Source organism: Podarcis liolepis (genome assembly GCF_965112155.1).
Source record: "Podarcis liolepis genome assembly, chromosome: 1".
Classification (NCBI taxonomy): Eukaryota; Metazoa; Chordata; class Lepidosauria; order Squamata; family Lacertidae; genus Podarcis; species Podarcis liolepis.
In genome coordinates this window covers 110,485,209-110,508,794 of record NC_139554.1, presented here as the reverse complement: position 1 = coordinate 110,508,794, position 23,586 = coordinate 110,485,209, and the positions used below count along the sequence as shown (strand labels likewise).

General features: G+C 41.8%; 1 protein-coding gene across 1 annotated transcript in view; it reads left to right on the top strand.

Moving 5' to 3' along the window:
- The window catches only part of LRP2 (LDL receptor related protein 2), a 140,686-nt gene that overhangs the window by 35,190 nt on the left and 81,910 nt on the right, over nt 1-23,586 (top strand). Inside the window, exons 4-17 of the mRNA XM_083495707.1 lie at nt 52-168; nt 6,384-6,494; nt 6,608-6,721; nt 7,540-7,656; nt 8,690-8,833; nt 9,388-9,507; nt 12,418-12,546; nt 13,677-13,846; nt 15,074-15,297; nt 16,543-16,749; nt 18,695-18,897; nt 20,405-20,545; nt 21,446-21,649; nt 22,941-23,133. Of these exons, the coding sequence (XP_083351833.1) occupies nt 52-168; nt 6,384-6,494; nt 6,608-6,721; nt 7,540-7,656; nt 8,690-8,833; nt 9,388-9,507; nt 12,418-12,546; nt 13,677-13,846; nt 15,074-15,297; nt 16,543-16,749; nt 18,695-18,897; nt 20,405-20,545; nt 21,446-21,649; nt 22,941-23,133 (2,194 nt within the window). The remainder of the gene's footprint in view (nt 1-51; nt 169-6,383; nt 6,495-6,607; nt 6,722-7,539; nt 7,657-8,689; nt 8,834-9,387; nt 9,508-12,417; nt 12,547-13,676; nt 13,847-15,073; nt 15,298-16,542; nt 16,750-18,694; nt 18,898-20,404; nt 20,546-21,445; nt 21,650-22,940; nt 23,134-23,586) is intronic.

Sequence of the window (23,586 nt, the reverse complement as noted above, 5' to 3'; positions counted from 1 at the left end):
ATTTTTCTCTCTATATAAGTGATGCACTTCTAAGCAAACTGTGTTTTGCAGCTGGGCGAACATGCTCCAGTCAGCAGTTTACATGTACAAACGGACAGTGTATCTCAGGAGAATACAGGTGCGATCGAGTCAAAGACTGCACAGATGAAACAGACGAGAGAGGCTGCCGTGAGTACTTTTCAATCTTTAGCACTAGATTTGGTTTCATCCCTTGTCTCGCTGGCATTTTAATCAATTTGTAAGACTAAGAGGTTTGTTGATGGACAGAAATGGCCACAATATGCTTCTTGTTATCAAAATTTCATTGCAGATTCTTTCATGGATTAGTGTTGATGCTCTTATAACAGCTACATTGTTTTAAGACTTATTACCTGAATTATTGCTATGTTGTGGGGTATGGTTTGTAAGAATCTCTCTCTCCCTCTCCCTCTCCCTCTCCCTCTCCCTCTCCCTCCCTCCCTCCCTCCCTTCTTTTTTTCTGATGCTAAACAAAGAGATAACAGCCCAAAGTTAGCATAAGCAATTTGGTTTGGAAAAACAAGTATATGCAGAGAGATACAGTTGGGGACACCTGCATATTAACCAGAGGTGCCCCCCCCCATATAGTGTTGAACTCTAGCTCCCATCAACTGCAACCAGCAAGGCCAGGGGTCAGGGATGATGGGAGTTGTAGTCAAGTAACATATTCTGGAGGGGCACAGTTTCCCCATCCTTGACATAATCTATGGAATTTTGGGTGTAAAACATACATGTCAAAGAACCCCGTTATTCAAATGAAGATAAAGTACCTTTTATTTGGGCTACAGAAAGCGAAGTGCTTCTTTCCCAGTTTGATACAGAAATTGAGTGAAGGCACTGGGAGTCATGTAGAAGTGCTAAAGCACTAGGTGTATAGGAGCCAGAGAGTAGAGACTGTGGGTTTCAGGAGCAAAACCAGCCTGCTGTGTCCGCTGTCACTGTGTAGAGTCCTTCTTGAAGGGTCCTTGTTGAATGATATTGTTGTGTAAGAAAAGGCTAATTATAACACAGGTCTGAGGCTGCCTTTTTCAAAGGGATGCTTATAGTACTTCTAAGCTACTCTCAGTTTGCTTTTCTGGCATACCTGACAGATATCGAGTGTGAATTAGTTTTGCCATGAAACAGATTGTGAGGCAGGTGCCCCCCTCCACCTGCCTAGGGCATAACCACATATTGTTTTCTCCGGAAGTAGGTAACAAAATCTAGGCCAAAGTAAACATAGGGTGCTGGAACCTGTGGTTGTCAGGTGGTGAGCCACCAGCCACATCAACCTGCCATTCCTGTTTTGATACCCACTTTTGTAGTGTTTGGTGATAGTATTTCATACATAGAAGATGGGGTTTGCCATGAGTTCTGCATCTGTGACAAGTGATATCCATAAAACAGCTGAAGCTAGATGTTGAAACTCATCTGTAGTGGTATTTAATATATATTTTTAGAACCACTGTGAACATATAGCCTGGCCTCAGTACTTGGGAGGGCAAGCTGGAAAAGAAAGTAGCCCTCTTCATTCCCTTAGCTCAGCATTTTCAAACCTTGGGTCTCCAGCTGGACTACAACTCCCATCATCCTCAGCCAAAGCTCAGAGATGGTGTTAGTGGTAGCTCAACAACATCAGCAGACCTAGGGCTGGGTAAGGCTGCCTTAGCCAATTCCTTACCGGATTGGAATATTCTGCAACTTTATCTATGAGGCAAAAAACATTTGAATGGCTTGCACATGGAAAGATCGCATTTATGATGAGCCAGCAGCCTTTTATCCCTTTCATTCACTAAAATCAATAACGTATCCAAAACGGTAAGCGGTTCAGACACAAACTGGAATAAATGGCATCCAAGAGAAGACAGCTTGCAATTTTCCCATGTAACAGAACCACAGACAACCTCAAAGACTATGAGTATGCCAGCGGCGCTAAAGACTATGAGTATGCCAGTGGTTTAAGGAGCCAAGTACTAGGGCTGGAAAGCAAGTTTCATATCTTGGCAAGTGTGGCCTTTATAGGAGAAAATAGTTTTTAATGTGCCTTTGGTAGAGGAAAACTTGATTACTTGAAAGCATGTTTTTGTTTCTTCTTTTCTCAATGATTAAGTCTCTGGGTGGATGTGTCCAAACTAACTTCTTTCCCATTGTTTCCACACCATCTATGATTTCCACCCTTTTGATTGACAAATGAGGGTCAGCCCAGCTAGTCATGACAAGAGTAGGCTAAAAAGAAACGAGCAGCAGAGAGCTTATGGGGATTACAGTGTAATCGTGGACATCTGCTTGCATCATTTGCTTATTAAACATGGGCTCTGAGTACCATTCCTTATTGCCTATTGTTCATTATGGCCCCGTGTTATCCTACACAACAGTGTTAACTACCAGAGTGGGTATGACAAACAACAACAATATTGTGTGTCGTATTTCTGTGAAACAATTTACGTACGTACATTAGACCAAAGGTGGAACCTTAAGGATGTTAGTTTGGACAAACCACTCTGTGTTTCCCAAAACTGTAGACAAAGGTAGTCTATAGGAACATAACTATTAATTGTGGAACTTCTGAAAGATGCATTATGAATGGGCAGAATCTCTACTGCCTTCCTTACCACATTCTGCTTCCTGCCCTGATATTCTCATAGGCCTGTGATAAAGGTTTTTCTTCCCTCTGGTCAATAATGAATCTCCAGTAATGATTTCCATTCACCATTTCCGTGAGTTCTAAGAACGATTTCTCATCAACACTTACCAGCTGCGGGGACCCAAAGAGGGAGATCCCGGGGCCGCGCCTGCCTTAAATGAGGCAAGGCACGCCCCCCCCCAAGCCAGCCGATTGGCTGGCTCGGGAGATGATGCTGCCCGAGGATTCCCCTGTTCACGCGGGGCTGGAAGCCAGCCCCGCGCGTGTGTTGGTGGCGTGAAGCCCGCAACACCACCTCTTCCTGACATCAGAAGTGGCTTTGTAGTCCAGCAGCATAGGAAGGGCACCGGGTTGGCTATGCTTCTTCAGTCAGTGGATTTAATTGAATTCTGTAGTTTTTGCTAAACTTTGTCAGTGAAGCACGAAAATTAAAGTGTAAAAGTTCAAAAGTACTCTGTTTAATTTTAAAGCCCACACCCAGCCAAATCAGTTAAGTGGGCCTGTCATTGCTTTAAGGTGATTAGTTTCGCACAGCAGTGTGGGAGACCCAGGGTTAATGCCTGATCTCCGTTTAGTAATCCTTGGACCAATAAATCCTGGGATTGTTACAGAGTGGTAGACTCAGCCTTGGACTGAGGGAAGGCTTCATATCTTTCAGCAACAGTCATTATGACTAATTAAAGGGTTGGTGTTGACAAACCTTCTTAATCAACAGAAGGGAGGTGCCTGTTAGTGTGGGGTCTTAAAGATAGGAGCATTGCGCTGATTATGGGAAACCTAATGGCAGCGAATAGCAAAAGTGTGTTAATGTTTTGGAGGGCATACAATGTGGATAAAGTCACAAACAATATGGGCCCCTCATAGCTCTCTTTTACCGCACTCCGTTCAAAGAATCTTTCATGTGGCAGGATCTTCAGCCCTGGAAAGATCCGTCTGCACAGATTTATTGATGCATCAAGGCCATTTAATAGCGTTCACTAATAGAGCAACGTACACCCCTTCTGCAAAATCCCTGTAGAAAAATGTCCCCAATGTCATGAGGCATGTGACTGCCTGTGACTAGCTTCTGTATAAAATTCTCTTGCAAAAGCCAGTGGACTGGGTTCAGCTATAATGTTCAATAGAAGTGAAGATAAATAGCAGTGCTTTGAAGTCAGAATTAAAGAATGGGACCCATGAACGAAAATACTGTCACCCAATAAAGACGAGGAGAGCTTTAAGGCAACGAGCTGCTGTTGAAACAACTCTGAAAATGAAGACATACAGAATTTGGTTTCTCCAGCAGAATTTGAAGAGCCTTTATTCTATTTGGCAATTGGCATTGCTGGAAGTAGGTTTAACTGTGTAGGAGATAAACAATGTTTCTGAATGAGGTATGATATTTAAGAGATTGGTCAAATGCACAGTGCTCTGCAGTTACAGGCAAAGTAAAATGGAACAAGCAGATCGAAGGCCACAGCCCATTTTACTGCTAATGGGATTAACAGCAAGAAAAAACTACCCATGCAAAGGCTAAGATAAACATCAGACCAGCGTTTCAGCTCCAGTCCATTTAATTAGTGTTTCTGCTTCATAAAAATAATGGTTTTCTCCACTTACATAAATGCATTGCTCTGATTTAGAATCCTGGCTTCTCTCTCAAGAACATTTCAGATAAAGCCATTGTGAAGAATGTAGAAGGAAAGCACGGAAATTAGTGTGGGTATAATTGCCTTACACTTAAAGTTCCCCTTAGTTTTATAGGAGCCATTTTTAATCCCATATTTCTTTGATGCTTTCCTATTAACAAAATGTAACCAAGCTTCAACCCTATTCCCCACCCCAGCTGAAGCTCTGAAATTCTAAAACGCCAGGTCTTTTGAAGATTGTAGCAGCTATTATTACAGTCCTGTTCAGACGTAACCTTACATGCATCCTACTAGTTCAGGAAAGCACACATTCTGCCTCCATACAAGCCAACCCTAACCTGATTTCTTGACACATGTAATTTGCCATTTTTATGGACAAGCATCTTAATGCACCAATTATGACTTACTATTTTGCTTCTGCGCTGTGCTGCTAAACTGTAGGGAAACTGTGGTTGGGCCAACACATTTTTGCTATGTGAATCAGAATGCCAACTGATGGCCAGATAAACTATGGCTGACACATAGTGTGCTGGTGCATGCTGCTGAAATCGTCGGTGTTTTGTTCCTCCTCCTCTGCTGCTGCTGTAGATGGTCTCTAGGACCAGGCACAAATCCAAGCATCATCAATGGCAAAGGAATATCACTGCCAGCATTTTCCACTTTTGGGTCATGTTGAGCATTCCCTGTGGTTTTCATGCTGTAGTAGCTGGAGCCCTCATCTACACCAGGTTGAAGATTGGCCGAAGAATGTGTTAATGAAGCATTTCAACTGCACTGTCTACAACACCACATATACGTGCCACTGTCTCTGGAGCAGCTAGCAGCTGTTACAATATTGTCAAGATTAATCCCATTAGCCCCTAATGACCAGCTGTCCCCGATGATTATCCTGCCCTGGGCTCATAAGGTTTTACTACTGTTGCTTCATTTAGACAATGATTTAGAAACGTTGGACAATAGGAAACGTTGGAACAAAAAACTGCGCTTTAAAAATAAATCTGAAATAAAAGCCTTCAAATGAATTAAAATAGTAATAGTTAATGAACTATGGGAAAGATTATGGGAAAACAATGCTATCGTAGTTCCAGGTCTAGAGGTTCTGCAGCTCTGCAGTTGCAGGTACCCTTTGTTTGCAAAGCTTGAACCAGAAATAAGAAATGAATGACAACATCTGAATTCCCCCAGTCATCTGAACATGGGGAGCTGTATTTAAATAAATTTTAAACTCATTGGTGAGAGGAGATCCTACACTGTGAGATCTTCCATTTGGTCAATCACATTTCCTTGTGGCGCTGAGAGAAGTAGGAGTGAGTGTGTGCACAAGCACTTTCCCCCAAACTCTTCCTAGGATTGTTCTGGGTAGGGCCAGACCTACCATTAGGCAGAGTGAGGTTGCTGCCTCGGGCAGCTGATTTTGAGCATTGTGAAATTTTGCTGTTCGTTAGTTAGCAGATCACTAGTTATTTAATGTATTGGTTTTCTATTTCTGCTGCCAGGGAGGAAGAGAAGTGTTTGGGTGATTTTCTGCCATAAGTTCTAGAATAACTTGACTGGCCTTGGATACCATACACCTTGACCTCAGTTGCCATTTGCTGCTCCGTCACAGACAGTGAAATGTCTTGGGTTGGTTTTGGTTCTGGGGAAGAAGTAAATAATGCCCAAGCAGACTTCATAGATTGCTTGCAGTCTTGGGAAAACTGGAGGATGATTCAAGAGCTCAGTGGCAAAGAAGCACGAAGTCAGATGTTTCACAAAGCAACAATGAAAACAAAACTAAGTGACATAATGAACAGCTGGGAGGGGAATAGATGGCCCTTTAGATTAGGCATAGGCAACCTTTGGCCCTCCAGATGTTTTGGCCTACAACTCCCATCATCCCTAGCTAACCGGACCAGTGGTCAGGGATGATGGGAATTGTAGTCCAATACATCTGGAGGGATGAAGGTTGCCTATGCCTGCTTTAGATGATGATGGACCACAACTCCCAAAGATCTCTGATCATAGGCCATGGTGATTGAGGCTGATGGAAGCTGGAGTCCATCTGCCACCATTGCTGATGTATAGCCTAACTGCTTCCTCTGATGCATTAGAGTAAAGCATCTTTCCCCTTGCAGAGTACCCAACATGTGATCAGCTATCGTGTTCCAATGGAGCATGCTTTAATGCAAGCCAACGCTGTGATGGCAATGTGGACTGCAGAGACGCCTCTGATGAAACCAACTGCAGTAAGTACTGCATATGCACACCATGGAGGATTCAACTGGTGTGCTTGGTCGTAATAACCAAAATGCTGGCATTTCTTTCTAGGCCACGTTCATGTGTTTGTCCTTCTTTTCAGCTCGTGGATGTTCCAACTCCCAGTTTCAGTGTGGAAATGGAGAATGTATCCCCCGAGCCTTTGTTTGTGACCATGATGATGATTGTGGAGACAGGAGCGATGAAAATTCTTGCAGTACGTCAGTCTTCACTTGGGCTTCTTTCACTACATTACAGCTTAGAGATAGGGAACTTGTGGCTCGTCAGTTGCTGTTGGACCACAACTCCCACCATCCTTGATAACTGGCCATGCTGGATGGAGCTGATGGGAATTTGAGTTCAACAGCATCTGGAGGGCCACAGCTTCCCCATACCTGACCTAGAGGCTGAGCTTGAATTAAGCATGAAATGTACTGTTTAGAATATTGGACAGCGTACCTGTGAGTTTTACCAGCAGTGGAGCAGGTTCACTCAAACCTGGACCATTTCAAACGTGTGTGTGTGTGTGCGCGCGCGCGGATGTACACTGAAGATTGATGATGCCCCGCTACTGAAATCCCTAGATGGGACATATCTCTGTCAACATAGCTAAGGTCAGTAACATGGGACAAAAATTCTTCCTACTTGTCGCTTTACGGTAGGTTAGAAATACAGGGGATGTTCTCAACTCTGTGCTCTTTGAAGGAAAATTTGTTTGGGGGCTGGAATAGAAGGCACCTCCTTCTTTCCTAAAGCCAGTCTTTTTCCTGCCATTGTAATGTGTGGTTGTGCGTCCCCTCCTGGTCTTCTTCTCTACTGCTTTCATCCAATTCAGATGTCCGTGTTCCTGCTTGCAGGCCTGGTAGAAAAGAAAGAAGTTAAGAAGGCAGCATTGTGCACCAAACCTTGGTGGTCTGAACTTGCTCCAGCAAGTTTTATTTCCGTGTACACATGTCTAGAGTCCAGGAAGGTAGTGTGAAAAGTTTGACATGTGAGGAATTCTTTATTATTATTTTTTGCTGTTCTCTTCCTCAGCATATGCAACTTGTAAAGGGAATTTCTACACTTGTCCAAGTGGTCGCTGTATTCATCAGAGCTGGATATGTGATGGAGATGATGACTGTGAAGATAATGAAGATGAAATAGGATGCGGTAAGCAATGAAATAAGCTGGCTTCAAAAGTAGTGACATTTGCAAATATGACTTTTCTGCCCCTTCTGGGTGACGATTTATACAAATGCAGGTAGAAGATAACTTGCCATATTTTTGCATCCCCTTTTACAATGTCCATTTTTAAAGCAATATGTAGCTTTTCTTCCCAAGTTCAGTCCAGAACATTAGACTATGACGTATCAATCCTCAACTGCACTTTGGCGCTCAAGATGTAATATCAGAGGTTTTGTTTAAACTCAGGGTGCGTTAGTGGGACAATGTGGTAAGTGATGAAATCATAATATACACTTAATGGACAAGATCCTTAAAAAAAAATCTATCTGCCACAAAACTCATAATACATGCCAGAAAAGTCTAATTCCTAGTTAGAAAGATGTGTATGTGGAACCCAAGACATATTTGTCAAAATGGTGTGACCATAGGCTGTCCTAAAGCAGAAGGACATGAGGCCCTATATGCCATCCCAGTTACTTATACCTTGCTCAACTTGACAGATGTTTCTGAAATCAGTAAGAGTTCCACCATTTCACACACATTCTCAGTCTTTTTAAAATTCAGCCTGTATTCTGCCATACTGTTTCCCCCCCTGAAGAAACAGAAGCCACTTCATCCATTTGATTTGTTAGATTTGCACTTAGAGCATTTTAAGTTTATGTTTCAACATACATTGTGTGATTATGAGTGATACCGATTTGCAAACATGGAATATCTTACAAGCGGGCATGTCAAGGAGCTGTGATTGGAGGCAGCCATTGCCTTGTTGGCAAACCCAGGTTCATTTCTGCGTAATCTGTGAATTGGTCTCTGGAAATAATAGAAAAGTTTGTTTTCTTAAGTACCATGAAGCTGAAAGAGAGGCAGAAAGAAGTAAAAGATTGGCTGATGGAGGCTTTTCTAGTTATACTACAGCTCAGATAGCTAGTGACAACCCCATCCCTCAAAATAACAAATGCTTCTTCAAACCTGAAATACTATTTGATACTGTGTAATGATTTTCTCTTCTGTTCCTTAGAGAGCGGGCATCGAGAATGCTACCCTGGTGAATGGGCCTGCCCTCTGTCAGGACAGTGTATTCCAATTGGCAAAGTCTGCGATGGGACTCCGGACTGCCCAGGCAGAGAAGATGAAACAAACATAACTGCAGGCAGACACTGCAGTGAGTAAATAACACATGCAAAAATGTATGGAAGGATCACTCTTGCCATCTAGGCAACTATGGTTCATCTCTGAGAACCTGGTATTGGAAAGAAGAAAAGGGAGCAAGACTTTGTTTAACTTGCATTCACAAAGTCTGGGACACCCTTCCTGATTTTTTGCAATGCTTCTTCTACATAAAAGTTGGCTCAGTAATTTTAAGTATGATTTGTCTACAGAGATCAGTGGCAGTCCCCTAAGATGAATGCTTACCTGGAATCATCCAACACATAACTACTGGGGTGCGATTCCTAAGCTTGAATTGCATACTAGTAGTTATGTGTTTGACAGGGCCTGTGAACATAGCTGTTGGATGAACTCATGGTGCAAAATGGCCACATTTCCCAAGTGATGTCTTTGCATTGTGCACACATTGGCTTATAGTTAAGGTTCCCCATTTGTTCCCTGTTTGCTGAAACAGATATTGTGTATGTGTGACAAAATACCAGTTTGCAGAACCAAGCTGCTCATACTGTGTCTTAAGGGCGATATTCAAAATGACTTTGTTTTTGGCAGACATATCTCGCTGTGCAGCGTTGAGCTGCCAGTACCGCTGTCACTCTTCCCCTTCTGGAGGAACATGCTATTGTCCTGCAGGATACATAATCAGCAGCAATGACAGCCGCACTTGCATTGGTAAGTGAAGAATGTTGAGATATTGATCATCCATCTCTTAACTTCCTCCCCACAATTGGCATGGATGTTAAGAACTTTCAGTCTTCTAAAGCTATTGTTACTATCCATTTTTTCTTTTGTTACGGTGACCCACGGGTTCAGATTTGCTTGATATTGGAACCCATTGATAGATTGCCTGATAGCAATCATTCATGCATTTTAACTGCAAGTTTGCCTGTTTTATAACCATTACTTGACACATCTCAGCAAAACTTTGCTTAACACCCCTATTAATGTGGAAGCTGTTGAGATGTTTATAATGCTTTCCAAGTTATTCATAGTTTTGTTGATGGGAATGTAAGAACACCAGTGACCATCTGATTGCAGGATATTTCTTCATAATCTATAGAAATGTTTTCCAGAAACATACAGGCACACAAACTGTGTCAGATGTCGCGAAACATGAATGGTTTTAATCATTTTATTCCCAATAAAGACCATTTTGACATGTATCAATGGGGTGGTTGAGCTTGCATTTTGCCAAATAGTAGATCAATGCATTTCTGGTGGTGTGAATTTCTGTTGGACAGGGATACTGTGTTAGTACTAGAGCTGTGCCCCATATCTGAACAGGTATTCATGGGACTTTAATGTGGGGCTTCGAATGCAGCAGAAGAAAAATGGTAGCTTGCTTTCCAATGTATGGCACAGCCCGTGCTTTTCTACTTGCTTTTTTCGCTTGTTGTGTTACTCTCGTCTTCAGTTATATATATGGTGATGCCCCAGTGAAAGCAGTGGGCTTTCTGCATGCGTGACAAGGCAGAGTATTGCAGTGTGTGATGCTTAAAGGTGTAAGTTAGAACAATAAGGTCGTGTAATCCTCTCCATTACCTTTTGATCTAGTTCTCTTAAGGTGCATATTGACAGTACCACTTCAGACTATAGATGACGGAAGGAGGGTTGCTCAGACAGCTGAATGTTCTTCCACCATTCAGAAAACTAGCTAGCAGAGTTCAGTCCAGTCCAGCCCAGCCCAGTCCAGTCCAGTCCAGCAGGGTTCAGTCCAGTCTTCTTCCTGTCAGCCTATTTTTCCTATGTGTGGATAATTTTGTTTGTTTGAAGGAGTATGCAAATTTGGGAGCCCCCCTATCTAAAGTGGTACAAGCCCATCCTCCCTGAGGACTAGACCTTTATCTGTTGGTTTGTTCTTCATTCTGCCTTACTCAGACTGCAAACGAAAAGCCATTCACCTGCAAAGTAATCCAATTTCAGTTGTCCTTACAGTTTTTGAGATGGAGGAGTTTAATCTTCTAATGCTGAAAGCCGAGTCCAAATTAGTGTCAATAATCTGATTCTTGCTTGCTCCTGTTATAAATGTTGTGAGATGAGAGAATAAGAGGCATGTCTGGCTTCAAGGTGATTTCTGAAATGTCAGAAGACAAAACTTAGATGATTTGCTTCATTGTTAAGATTGTAGTGCAGCTGAGAAACCCCTAATAAAAACACACAATTGTTTTTTAAAAAAAATTGGTTAGACCTATCCCTTCTGCTAAAGCATGATTTTGTGAAGTCTCTCATAGCTACTGGCATTGTGGTCCCCATCATTTTAAGAAAGGTGGTTTTCACAAATCACAGAGCAAGTTAACTTTCTTGTTTAGTCGTTTAGTCGTGTCCGACTCTTCGTGACCCCATGGACCAGAGCACGCCAGGCATTCCTGTCTTCCACTGCCTCCCGCAGTTTGGTCAGACTCATGTTTGTAGCTTCGAGAACACTGTCCAACCATCTCGTCCTCTGTCGTCCCCTTCTCCTTGTGCCCTCAATCTTTCCCAACATCAGGGTCTTTTCCAGGTAGTCTTCTCTTCTCATGAGGTGGCCAAAGTATTGGAGCCTCAGCTTCAGGATCTGTCCTTCCAGTGAGAACTCGGGGCTAATTTCCTTAAGAATGGATGCGTTTGATCTTCTTGCAGTCCATGGGACTCCCAAGAGTCTCCTCCAGCACCATAATTCAAAAGCATCAATTCTTCGGCGATCAGCCTTCTTTATGGTCCAGCTCTCACTTCCATACATCACTACTGGGAAAACCATGGCTTTAACTATACAGACCTTTGTTGGCAAGGTGATGTCTCTGCTTTTTAAGATGCTGTCTAGGTTTGCCATCGCCTTTCTCCCAAGGAGCAAGCGTCTTTTAATTTCGTGACTGCTGTCACCATCTGCAGTGATCATGGAGCCCAAGAAAGTAAAATCTCTCACTGCCTCCATTTCTTCCAAGTTAACTTACATCTGATTTAGAGTTGCTGTGAGTTTTTATTGTAAAATAAGTGGTTGGGATTGGTTTGAATAAGCATTTGAGCATATAAATTGATATATCTCTTTTTCATTTTGATCAGGGTAGACTGAGCAGTGAGGAGTTGTGATTGGCAAAAGGACACCAAGTTTGTTTCATGGCTGGGCAGCAAAAGCCAGTGATTGAACTTGAAACTTGAAACCAGGGTTCAAACCCAATGTCCTACCTGTTGCATTACATGCTGCCTCATATAGTTAGTGTGTCATCTTTATTAAATGGCAGCCCACATTTTAGCCAAGGCAGCGGTTTTCCAAAGATGGGCATCAGTCTGGGGTGAGTTTAAGGAGAATGGAAACTTAATGCAACCACATAGAGGAGCTGGTTGTTGTGGCTGCTACTGCTGTGTCCTGTGGACCCCTTACTCAAAATACTCTCAGAAGTCTTGGGTATTTTTAGATCCTAAGTTCCTGGAAAATATGGAAGAGGCATGCGTTTATAACATCTGAATCTGATGGGCATCTTTCTGTTAGTAAGGAAGCATGTGCATCCGTGTAAGATAGGACTCCTGCAAATAGGCAGAAAGAAAGTGATGAATTCTGTGGACAGAATGTGCTTGGCAATGTTTGCAACCTTGTCTGTGTCACAGACTTCGACGACTGCAAGACGTGGGGTATTTGTGACCAAGTGTGCGAAGACCGCGTTGGCCACCATCGGTGTCACTGTGCAGAAGGTTACGTCTTGGAGCATCACCGCCACTGCCGAGCCAATACCTCATGTAAGACAGTAGCCCTGGGAGCTGATCTTTCTCCCCTGAGCGATGCTTTGAAAGCTAACATTATCTTGTCATCTCACAGGTGCTTGAAAGGAAAGCCGATTATATGCTTGTGATAAATGGAATGCCCTTGAGTGTAATGCAAGGATGCTTAAAGTTTTGCAAGGCCTCCCAGCACTTTGCTGTCACTGCCTGCACCATTTATTTACCTATTAGCCAGTTGTTGCTGAAAGTCCAGGCAGCAAGTCCCCTCAGTATCCTTCACCAAGTAATGAAAACAAAGACACTCGCCCCCTCTGCCATTAAGGATTTCTAAGTGCCATTGATTTAGATGGGAGAGGTTTAAACAAGACCATAGCTCAGTGGCCAAACTTATGGTCTGCATGCAGAAGGTTCCACATTCCATTATTATATCTCCAGAAAGAAATTCCAGTCTGAGCTAGATGGACCAGTTGTCCGGCTCAGTATGTGGCAGCTTTCTTAAATGTGCATTTATCTCCACAACAGAAATCGGTGATGCTTAAAGGTGCTTTAAATTGGGCAAGTTTGCACACAATGCACATATTTTTAAAGTATGAAAGTCGTCAAAGAGAAATGAATAATTTTTGCCTAGCACTTTAAATATGTGTACTAGTTCATCTTCTCCCAGAGAACGAGACCCAATTTACATGTTACACCAGTTATGTGGCTTCTTCCACAATGTGTAACCATATGGGCACTTCTGCGATATAGTTAGTTACCTGTATGAATTGGTGGTGGTGGGATTAGGTCTTGGTTGTATATTGACCTAAGAAACAATAGAAAATGAAAAATGTTCGGAATAGGGCTATGATACGAACTGCATGAATACCTGTTCATACAAGCAGATAACTGTATAGACCATTATCCAGATAATCTGGGAATCATGACTCTCTGTTTCATGTGTAAATTGGGTCTTAATATTGGGGTTGCCGTAGAGAACCAGATTCTAGAAAATGTGTAGAATAGGAATGCCCGTAAGGTAATATTTTATAGCCTGGCGGTACACCCAGTTGTCACAGTTAACTGTTGGTCGCTACCCACCCTTTCTGTAGTTTTCTAGCTAATGCCCAACTGCACAAGAAATGGCACATTAATGCCATCTGTTCTTTCAGCTGGAGTTGCCTCAGTTATTTTTTCTAATGGCCGTGATTTGCTGGTTGGCGATGTTCATGGACGCAGTTTCCAGACTCTAGTCCGATCCCGGAACCGTGGAGTCGCCGTCGGTGTGGACTTTCATTTTCAGCTGCGTAGAGTATTTTGGACAGATACAGTGCAAGATAAGGTAGGTTGAAATGTCGAGCAAAATGGCATTTTTGGAGCAGAGGGATCCAAGAGCAGGATGTGTTGATAACTTTTCATTTCTCGGAACAGATGCAGGGCCCTCCTTTGTTTCCCAACAAAAACGAACTTTGAGATGGTTTTATGATAATGACCGCACTTGCGAGCTATGCTCTTACATGTGATTTATCAAACAAAGCACACTATTATGCTATGGTACTATCTTGAGCAACTCTTAATATGATTGGAAATGGAGTCCAAAAACCTAATTAAGAGAAATAGTAGACATTCTTTCAAAACTGAGTGTATTTTTTCCTTTGCAATTTCTTGAAACTTGATCATTTAAAATGTGAAAGTACTGTGTTCTCTGAGGAGATAAAAATCAAATATTCCTCAAGTATATTACAGATAATTGAGCTCTAGGTAAGAAATATTGACAGTGTGTTGTGCTATGGGCCAATATTTTATTCCATTGCTTTTATGCATTGCTTATATTAAGTTCATATAATCCAAAAGGTGTATTCAGCTTCAAATCCAAATGGTTCAAGAGTAATTACTTTAAAAACATTGGGAATATGAGTTAAGAAGAACAAGTTGCTTTTTCTCTTGCCTTGCAAATGCCTTTAAAAATATTCTGCTGTCCAGTTACTAAAAAAACAAACTAAAAAACCTATATTTGGGAGCAGGAAGGATTTGTCTCTCAGAACAAATTGGTTAGTAGTGATGTGGAGAACATTTGCCTTCATCTGTAGCCCGTTCTCTGCATCCCCTAGGTCAAGGGCTCCCAATCTGTGGTCCACAAAGTTCACTCTGATGGTCCATGACATGTCTGTGCATTTGTGGTTGAAGATGGGAGATGGCACATCCATCACATTCAATCTTCATGCTGATTTTTAATTGTATTTTTATTCTTTTATTTTTTATATCGTGTTGTATTTTATTCTGTTCTTGTATTGAATTCTATGGCATTCCAATTACTTTACAATAAAATACAGTATATAAGAAACAAAAGAAACATACAATTAAATACAGTGAAAACCCCACAGCATCTAATATAGCACGTTACAATTGCTACAACAGGCAGAAAAATAATTCAAGGGATCTGCCAGGACTCAACAAATTTCAAGTGGTCTGTGCAGACGAAAGTTTGATTGCTGATGCTAGACCTGTATTCAGAGGGGGCTCTAAATGTCCAAAGACCTCACCATTGTCATTCAAACTTTACTTTCAGGTTTTTTCAGTTGGCATTGATGGCTCCGAAATCCATGAAGTTTTAAATGTTTCAGTCGACACACCTGAAAACCTAGCTGTGGACTGGATTAACAACAAGCTCTATATAGTAGAAACCAGTGTCAACAGAATTGATATGGTAAATTTGGATGGAACTAATCGAGTAACTCTTATCGCTGAAAGCTTGGGAAACCCTAGAGGAATAGCTGTCGATCCTACTGTTGGGTAAGTTATAATGCTGAATTAAACAGAATCCCTTCTGTTTGTAAACTGTAAACTTTAAAGCAGTTAAAGTTTTTGAAATATCATGGACTCTTCCTCTTGCAGAATTGCATTATTTTGCTTTACATTCCTTTGTTCACTGCTGTGACAACTGTGTTCCGGAGCAGCAGTACAAGAGTCGTGATAGCAACATTTTGCTGAATCCAAGAGAAGAGGAAGAAATATGGTGCAACTCACTGTGTTTATCTCTGTGGCAGGAGATGGCAGGCACCTTCTTAGTACAGTGGTACCTCTGGTTACGTACTTAATTCATTCCGGAGGTCCGTTCTTAACCTGAAACTGTTCTTAACCTGAAGCACCACTTTAGCTAATGGGGCCTCCCACTGCTGCCGCGCCGCCAGAGCACGATTTCTGTTCTCATCCTGAAGCAAAGTTCTTAACCCGAGGTACTAGTTTTGGGTTAGCGGAGTCTGTAACCTGAAGCGTCTGTAACCCAAGGTACCACTGTACTTGCTGCAGAATCAGTGCCTGGGAAAGATGGGTGTGAACATAAAAATGGAGATAGTGATAATTAGTTATCTCTCACATCAACATGCAGACCATGCATTCAAAGAACATGGCTTCCCTGAAAGAATCGTGGGGACCATAGTTTACCCTTCACAGAGATACAATTCCCACCGCTCATGAAAAAACTAGAGTTCCCAGGATTGTTTGGAGGAAGCCATGAACTTCAAAGGTATGGTATGTATGTGACCTTACTTAGAAATGTCTTCTTACAAAGAGATTTAGTATAACTATACATATGTTGATCAGAAAGACAACTTAGTTGATATCTAGCTTGCTCAAGTTTAGAAGATCTATCCATCTGACAGACACATCTTTAAAGTTCTGTTGCTTTAGGCGATCTACATTAATCAGCTGGTTGTAAGTAGATTGGGGCCTTGGTCTCTGTTTGCTGTAGTTAGTCCACTGTATAAGATGCTGGGAATAGTCTTCTCATTGCAGTGATTCTGCATGGGACAGAGGGCATTACTGGGGAGCTCCTCCATGCAGTTTGAGGGACTGATGTGATAAGAATTTGCATTTCTTGGTGGCTGGTGTAACATATACACTGACCCTAGTTCATCATGTGTCCTATCCTGGCCAGTGAGCAGAACGGCTGGTCTGGTGCCACAAGACTATTTCTAGTATTTCTCTGAAGACTGAGAGGCACTCAGTGGATTTTTCTTTTCTTCTTCCCTTTTATAGTTATTTATTTTTCTCAGACTGGGATAGTCTCTCTGGTGACCCGAAAGTGGAAAGAGCCTTCATGGATGGAACAAACCGCCTAGACTTGGTTAAAACAAAATTAGGCTGGCCTGCTGGGATAACTTTGGATATTGTATCAAAGAGACTTTACTGGGTGGATAGCCGGTTTGATTACATCGAAACCGTAACTTACGATGGACTGCAGAGGTGGGAAGAAGTTTTAATCAATATTTTTGGTTAATTTATTTGTACTATCGCTTGTTCCAATGATAATCTTCATATCAGTTTATGAGAGTTGTGTGTTATGGATTTCCATTAAATCCACACAGGATTATAAAGCAGATGGATAAAAATTTGAAACTATATTATGAAACATCTGGGGTTTTTTTTAGATATTCACCACTGTCCCTGGATCTGTGAGCAGTAAAAGGCCAGGGGTAGCTAACCTCAGATGTTCTTTGGCTGCAACTCCCATAATTCCTTACCATTAGCCATACTAGCTTGGTCTGGTGAGAGCTGTGGTCAACCAACATCTGAAGGACTCTGCTGGCAACTCCTGGGCTAAATTATTAACAGAAAAGTGGTAGGCTCTCCCTGTTTCATGCATTGATAGGAGAGAATAAGGATAAGAATATTGTGTTGATCCTTAGTATTTGTAGGAGTGCAGAAGGTTATTTCATCGCCCATGTTGATTTGTATATTCTTGGGTAGGGGGAGGGAATGGTTTGGGGGCTTCAAATGTTGATCCAAAGATGATTGTAGAGGAGGGGCAGGGTATCCCTTCTGGAAATGTCAATCCCTAAATACTGTACACAACTCTGCACAACTCTGGATGCCAGGGAGTTGGCACCCACACAGCGCCTTCCATCCCATTTGCTCCTTTTGTTTACAGTGGAGAACTTAATTTTAAAGTCCTATCTTTGTTTTTCCTTGTAATCTGGACTTTTCAAGGTCATTTCCACTGTCTAGTGAACCAGGAACGCAAATAGAATACTCTCCCCCACCTTTAAGATAAAAAAGCCTGTTACTTATTGCTGCCTGGAACTTCAGATGTAACATTCCTTCCAGAGAGGAACAGTTGCTAGTTTATTAATATAAAAGTAAATGAGATGCTTCGGTATAAGCAGCATATTTAAGATAACATTAAAAAATGCACTTTTAAGCAAAAGTTTCGATTCGTTTGGATATAGTACAGCAGCAGTTCTTCTGACACATACAGCTAAAGCACACACCCAAATGCACATTTAAAGCGCACAGCCCTCCCCTCAAGAATTCTGGGAACTGTAGTTTGGTAAGGATGTTGGGAGATTTAGCTCTGTGAGGGAAAAACTGCACTCCCCAGGATCCTTTGGGGGAAGTCACATACTTCAAACGTATGGCAGATGTGCTTTAAATGTTTGGTGTGAATCTGCTAATTGCCTTGCTTCATAATTAATGCCGCAATCAATTCCAAAGTCCATTAAGGCTATCAATAGCTATTAGTTCTGATGGTTGTGCTCACTGTCGTCAGATGTCAAGGAAATAAACTAACTATCTGACTTTTAGAAGCCACCCGAAGGCAGGACTGTATTGGGAAATTTTTAATGTCTGATCTTTTACAATTTTTAAAAATATGTGCTGTAAGCCGCCCAGGGTGGCTGGGGAAACCCAGCCAGATGGGCGGGGTATAAATAATAAAATTATTATTATGATGAACAGTTGCTGAGGATTGTAGGCATGCAATTGTGTGCCACTGTGCGCAGGTTCTGCTTGTGGGTTCCCCATAGTCTTCTTTTTTGACACTGTGAGAACAAGATGCCTTTAATCTGATCCAGTAAAGCAGTTAAATTGGTTTTATTGGTTTGAACCCTTTAATTTCTTCCTTACTTTTTTTTTAAAGAAGCTCATCTAGTTGACCACCACCTTATAACCCTTCCTTGATGTCCTGTTCAGTCTTTTCAATTTTACATCATCCCAATAGTTTTCTCCTCTATGATTTTTCTTCTTTGACCCTCAGTGCGCATATTTGTTTATGATTCCGCAAGTCAGTTGCTAAATCCCTTGTGAAGCCACCTTAACCAGAGATGGAATGTAATATTGATCTTGCCTGACTATTAAGTCTTCATTTTCAGATTTTGTTAATGAAAAATAATTCTTTCTGACTCACAAACAGGAGAACAATAGCTCACGGAGGCTCCTTGATTCCTCATCCTTATGGAATAAGCCTTTTTGAACACAATGTGTATTTTACTGACTGGACAAAGATGGCGGTGATGAAAGCTAATAAATTTGAGGATTCTAACCCACAAGTTATTTATCAGTCTTCCTTGCGTCCGTACGGAGTGACAGTCTATCATGCTCTCAGGCAGCCCTATGGTAAGTCAAATGAGGGAGCCAAAGGGAAGTAGCCTCTTTAAAATGGCTGGAGGTGCGATTGGATGCCGTAGATTTGGCTATTAGTTGTGATAAATGTGTTGCATGAATGCTTGGTATGGGTGATGTTCATTCAGTGCCTTATTCCTTTGAAGCTTTCAAAGAATAAAATACAACCAAACAGATGTAAGGCATGTCTGGCTAAACTGCAGCCTTACCATCGACCATGCCATCTTTGATGGATAGGACTTGGAGGCCCTTGGCTCCCCATCTCCGACGTAACGGAATCTTTGCACTTGTAAGGGAAGAAGGAGCCCAATGGATATGACAACAGCATGCAGGACAAGGGATACTTCGTGCATCTAGCAGTTTGGGCTGTATGTGAGCTGTTCTCCTGGTTGGTTTGGTCGCATCCTTGATGTGCATGCACACTATCTGAAGAAGTGTGCATGCACACGAAAGCTCATACCAATAACAAACTTAGTTGGTCTCTAAGGTGCTACTACTGGAAGGAATTTTTTTTATTTTGTTTCGACTACCTACCTGTAACATCACAGCATACTTATTTACGGGTTGGCAGCTGGGATATTAATTATAAGCACCCTGTCCTATCTTCCAAGTGATAAGTGTTGTTAAAGCTGGCAGTGCTGATAATCTTTTGGGAAGGTCTGTGTATGGAAATTCCCTTACAAGAGGATTTCTAGGCCTCAGCCAGCCTCTGAAGTATATTTTGGCATGGAGAGAGAGGGAAAGAGAGAGTGTATATGTTTATATATATGTTTATGTTATATATTTCTCCGATGAAAATAGGGACATCCTATTCCATAATAATAATCTGATTATTTATAGTCTGCCCATCTGACTGGGCGGCTTCCAACATATATAAAAACATAATAAAATATTAAACAATAAAAACTTCCCTATACAGGGCTGGTTTCAGATGTTTTCTAAAGGTTGTGTAAGTTACTTATCTCTATACCCTCCAACATTTCTCCAATGAAAATAGGGACATCCTAAGGAAAAGCGGGACATTCCAGGATCAAATCAGAAACTGGGGCAGATTCTGTAAATCTGGGACTGTCCCTGGAAAATAGGGACACTTGGAGGGTCTGGTGTGTGTGTGTGTGATTTTCTTTTCTTTATTAAGCATACTGTTCTAAGTACTCTTACAGGGGAGAGCGGCATTTTCTTATTAGCTGGAATGAATGAATAAATGTGTTTCAGATGAATTAGGTGTGAGACAGCCTCTGATCCAAGAAGTTACGCAATTCAAGTCCCATTGTTTTCAATAGGAGAGAGGAATGCTTTTTGCTTTCCCTTTTAAATCAATGGGACTTAAATGAACTTGATATGTAGAAAGAAAAACTCAACATGAGTAGAGGAAAGCTGATATTTTGTCCCTCATGTTGTGCATGCACTTAGATAAAAGTACCAATGAAATTAAAAACATCATGAAAACCTAACATTTGATTTAGTTTGGTAAGGCTGTAACTGTATTATTTTTTTCCAGTAAGAAACCCTTGTGGTAGCAATAATGGAGGGTGTGAGCAGATCTGTGTTCTCAGTCACAAAACAGATAATGATGGTCTTGGCTATCGTTGCAAATGCATGTTGGGCTTTGACTTGCATGCTGACGGACGACGTTGCATTGGTAAGGACTCATGCTGACTCTCTTTAAGTAATGCTTCTATGGATGGCTGTATTGCTAGCTGGCTTTTCAGTTTCAGTGTGTGCAATCCTCACAGCTGCTGTGCACCATTATGTAGCAGAGTGCACATGGGACTACTCGCATCTCCCCATAGGGGTGTTGTGCATGTTTCCTATGCTTGCCCAAAGTATTCCACAATGGTGGGAACTGTTGTGTTTAAAAGATAGTCCCATATCTGCAGCCCATCCCAGTTCCTTGGCTTGCATCCACTGCATATGCTTCTCATTTCAGAAATGATTTGGGCGTGTGATTGGGTTCTGTTGTGATCAAGAGCAGGCAAAGTTCCATTGCTGGGTTTAGCCCTTATTTTATTTATTTATCACATTTATATTCCACCTTTCTTCCATCACAAATCTCACAATATACCGTATTTTTCGCTCTATAACACGCACCCGACCATAACACGCACATAGTTTTCAGAGGAGGAAAATCCGTAGGCATGCCACCTGTAGGCATTTCCTCCATAACACGCACAGACATTTCCCCTTACTTTTTAGGAGGAAAAAAGTGAGTGTTATGGTGCAAAAAATACGGTAGGTTTCTTAGACAGTGTCTGATGGAGGCAATGGCCTGATGAAGGCCTGCTTAGTTTCAGCAAGTTGACAACATCATATGCCTTTAGATTGGGCACTTGTTTAAGGTTGTATACATGCTTCGTTGTAATTTTCTGTTCTTCACGTTTCATTTTTAATTGAGTTTGTCTTTTCTGGTAAATGTTCTTGCATGGATATTTTCTCCTCTCAGTTATGTTTTTAAAAGCATTAACTTCCAACTATTAGTTTAGGATCACTGGAGCCTTGAAGTAAGGTAGCTGATTTTTTTTGGTGTTCTTTCCCTTTACAGCTGTGCAGCAGTTTCTGCTCTTCTCATCCCAACTAGCTGTTCGTGGAATCCCATTCAATCTTTCCACCCAGGAAGATGTGATCATCCCTGTGACAGGGACCCCTTCCTATTTTGTTGGGATTGACTTCTACGCCCAGGAGGATACCATCTTCTATTCTGATACCATTAAGGATATAATTTATAAACAAAAAACAGATGGGACAGGTAAGATGCAAATCTCTCTGTTTTGATTTCCTCCTCTGCCTATCTTAGCATATTGAACTGAGCAGGAAAAAATGGGTAATAATCGCTTTTGATCCCATTGATTCAGACTACAAAGCAAAACTGCTGTTTTAAAAGAGCAAAAATAGCTCATCTCTATAGACTGTCTTATGTAATAATAATAATTTATTATTTGTACCCCGCCCATCTGGCTGGGTTTCCCCAGCCACTCTGGGCGGCTTCCACAGAGACCAAAAATACACTAAAATGTCACACATTAAAAACTTCCCTGAACAGGGCTGCCTTAAGATGTCTTCTGAATGTCAGGTAGTTGTTTATCGCTTTGACATCTGATGGGAGGACGTTCCACAGGGCGGGTGACACTACCGAGAAGGCCCTCTGCCTGGTTCCCTGTAACTTGGCTTCTCGCAATGAGGGAACCGCCATAGCTTCATACTGTCTGCATTGATTGGGAGCTGCTTTTCAAGGCAGGGGTCAGCAAACTTTTTCGGCAGGGGGCCGGTCCACTGTCCCTCAGACCTTGTGGGAGGTGAGACTATATTTTGAAAAAAAAATTGAACAAATTCCTATGCCCCACAAATAACCCAGAGATGCATTTTAAACAGAAGGACACATTCTACTCATGTAAAAACATGCTGATTCCCGGACCATCTGTGGGCCGGATTTAGAAGACGATTGGGCCTCTTAGGCATGGGTAGGCAAACTAAGGCCCAGGGGCCCGGATCTGGCCCAGTCGCCTTCTAAATCTAAAATATAGGCCTGAGATGCTTCCCAACTATGGTTCCTCAGTTCCTTTTAACAGGAAATTGAACCTGGGATCTTTTGCACACAGAAAATGTTTTCTACCACTGAGCTTATAGATAGGGATTCCATAGAATTCCTATGGAAATGGGAGTGGAAGTTGCCGTAATTTGCATGTTCAACCTACTTCAGGAATGGAGCAGTATTCACTATCATTATTATTAGTCTGCAAATGGTATGCTGTAGTCTGCACTGGTTTTGATGGTGCCCTTCCACTGGAATTAATTACTGGGTAATTAGGTTAGTTCTAGCCATAGCAAATAGGTTTTAATGGAAATCAAACTGTAGTGGAACGGAAGCAGCGTTGATAGCAATGAACACATGATGAGATAGAAATCTACTGCTTACTTCCCCATCCACTGGCCACTCACTTTGGGGATTGCAGAGGGGAAGTGGTTAAACAAATAGTTAACTATCATATAACGCTTAAATAGAAAGTTCCCCATTTATGTCCATTTTATATGAACACCAGGCAGGGAAATCCTTGTAGCCAACAGAGTGGAAGGAGTTGAAGACTTGGCTTTTGATTGGATCTCCAAGAATATCTACTGGACGGACCCTCCATATAGGAGCATTAGTGTCATGAGATTGGCTGATAAATCGAGAAGAGCTATAGTTCAGAATCTGAATAACCCTCGTTCAATAGTGGTTCATCCTGTTATTGGGTAAGTCTCAGCACTCAGCTGTGTGTTCAGAAATATAACAAGGTAAAGCCCTTCTGTGATGCTGCTGTGTGATGCAGGCAGTGCATCATGTGCTAGAACGCTCTTCTGTGTCAATAGTCCCCTGTCTGGAAAGCTTGAATGCTATAGAAACGATTTCTACTGTAACCTGTTTTTCCACATGCAGGATTGCTATTAAAAATGTGGGTATTCAACCATGCTGTTGCACCGCCTCCATTCTGAAGTGATACCAGGTCCGGGAGGGCTGTACCACATGATATTTCTGAAACTGTAGATTGACTCCAACTTTTTTTTTTTTTACTGTTTGTGTGTGTTTTAAGGGCCATGTGGTTTTGTATTTCAAAAATACTTCTTGCTGTTTTCAGTCCCGGAGCCTCCTTTTCCCATCTCAGATATCTTCCCCTTGTTCAGGCATCCCTCCCCCTCCTCCTTGTT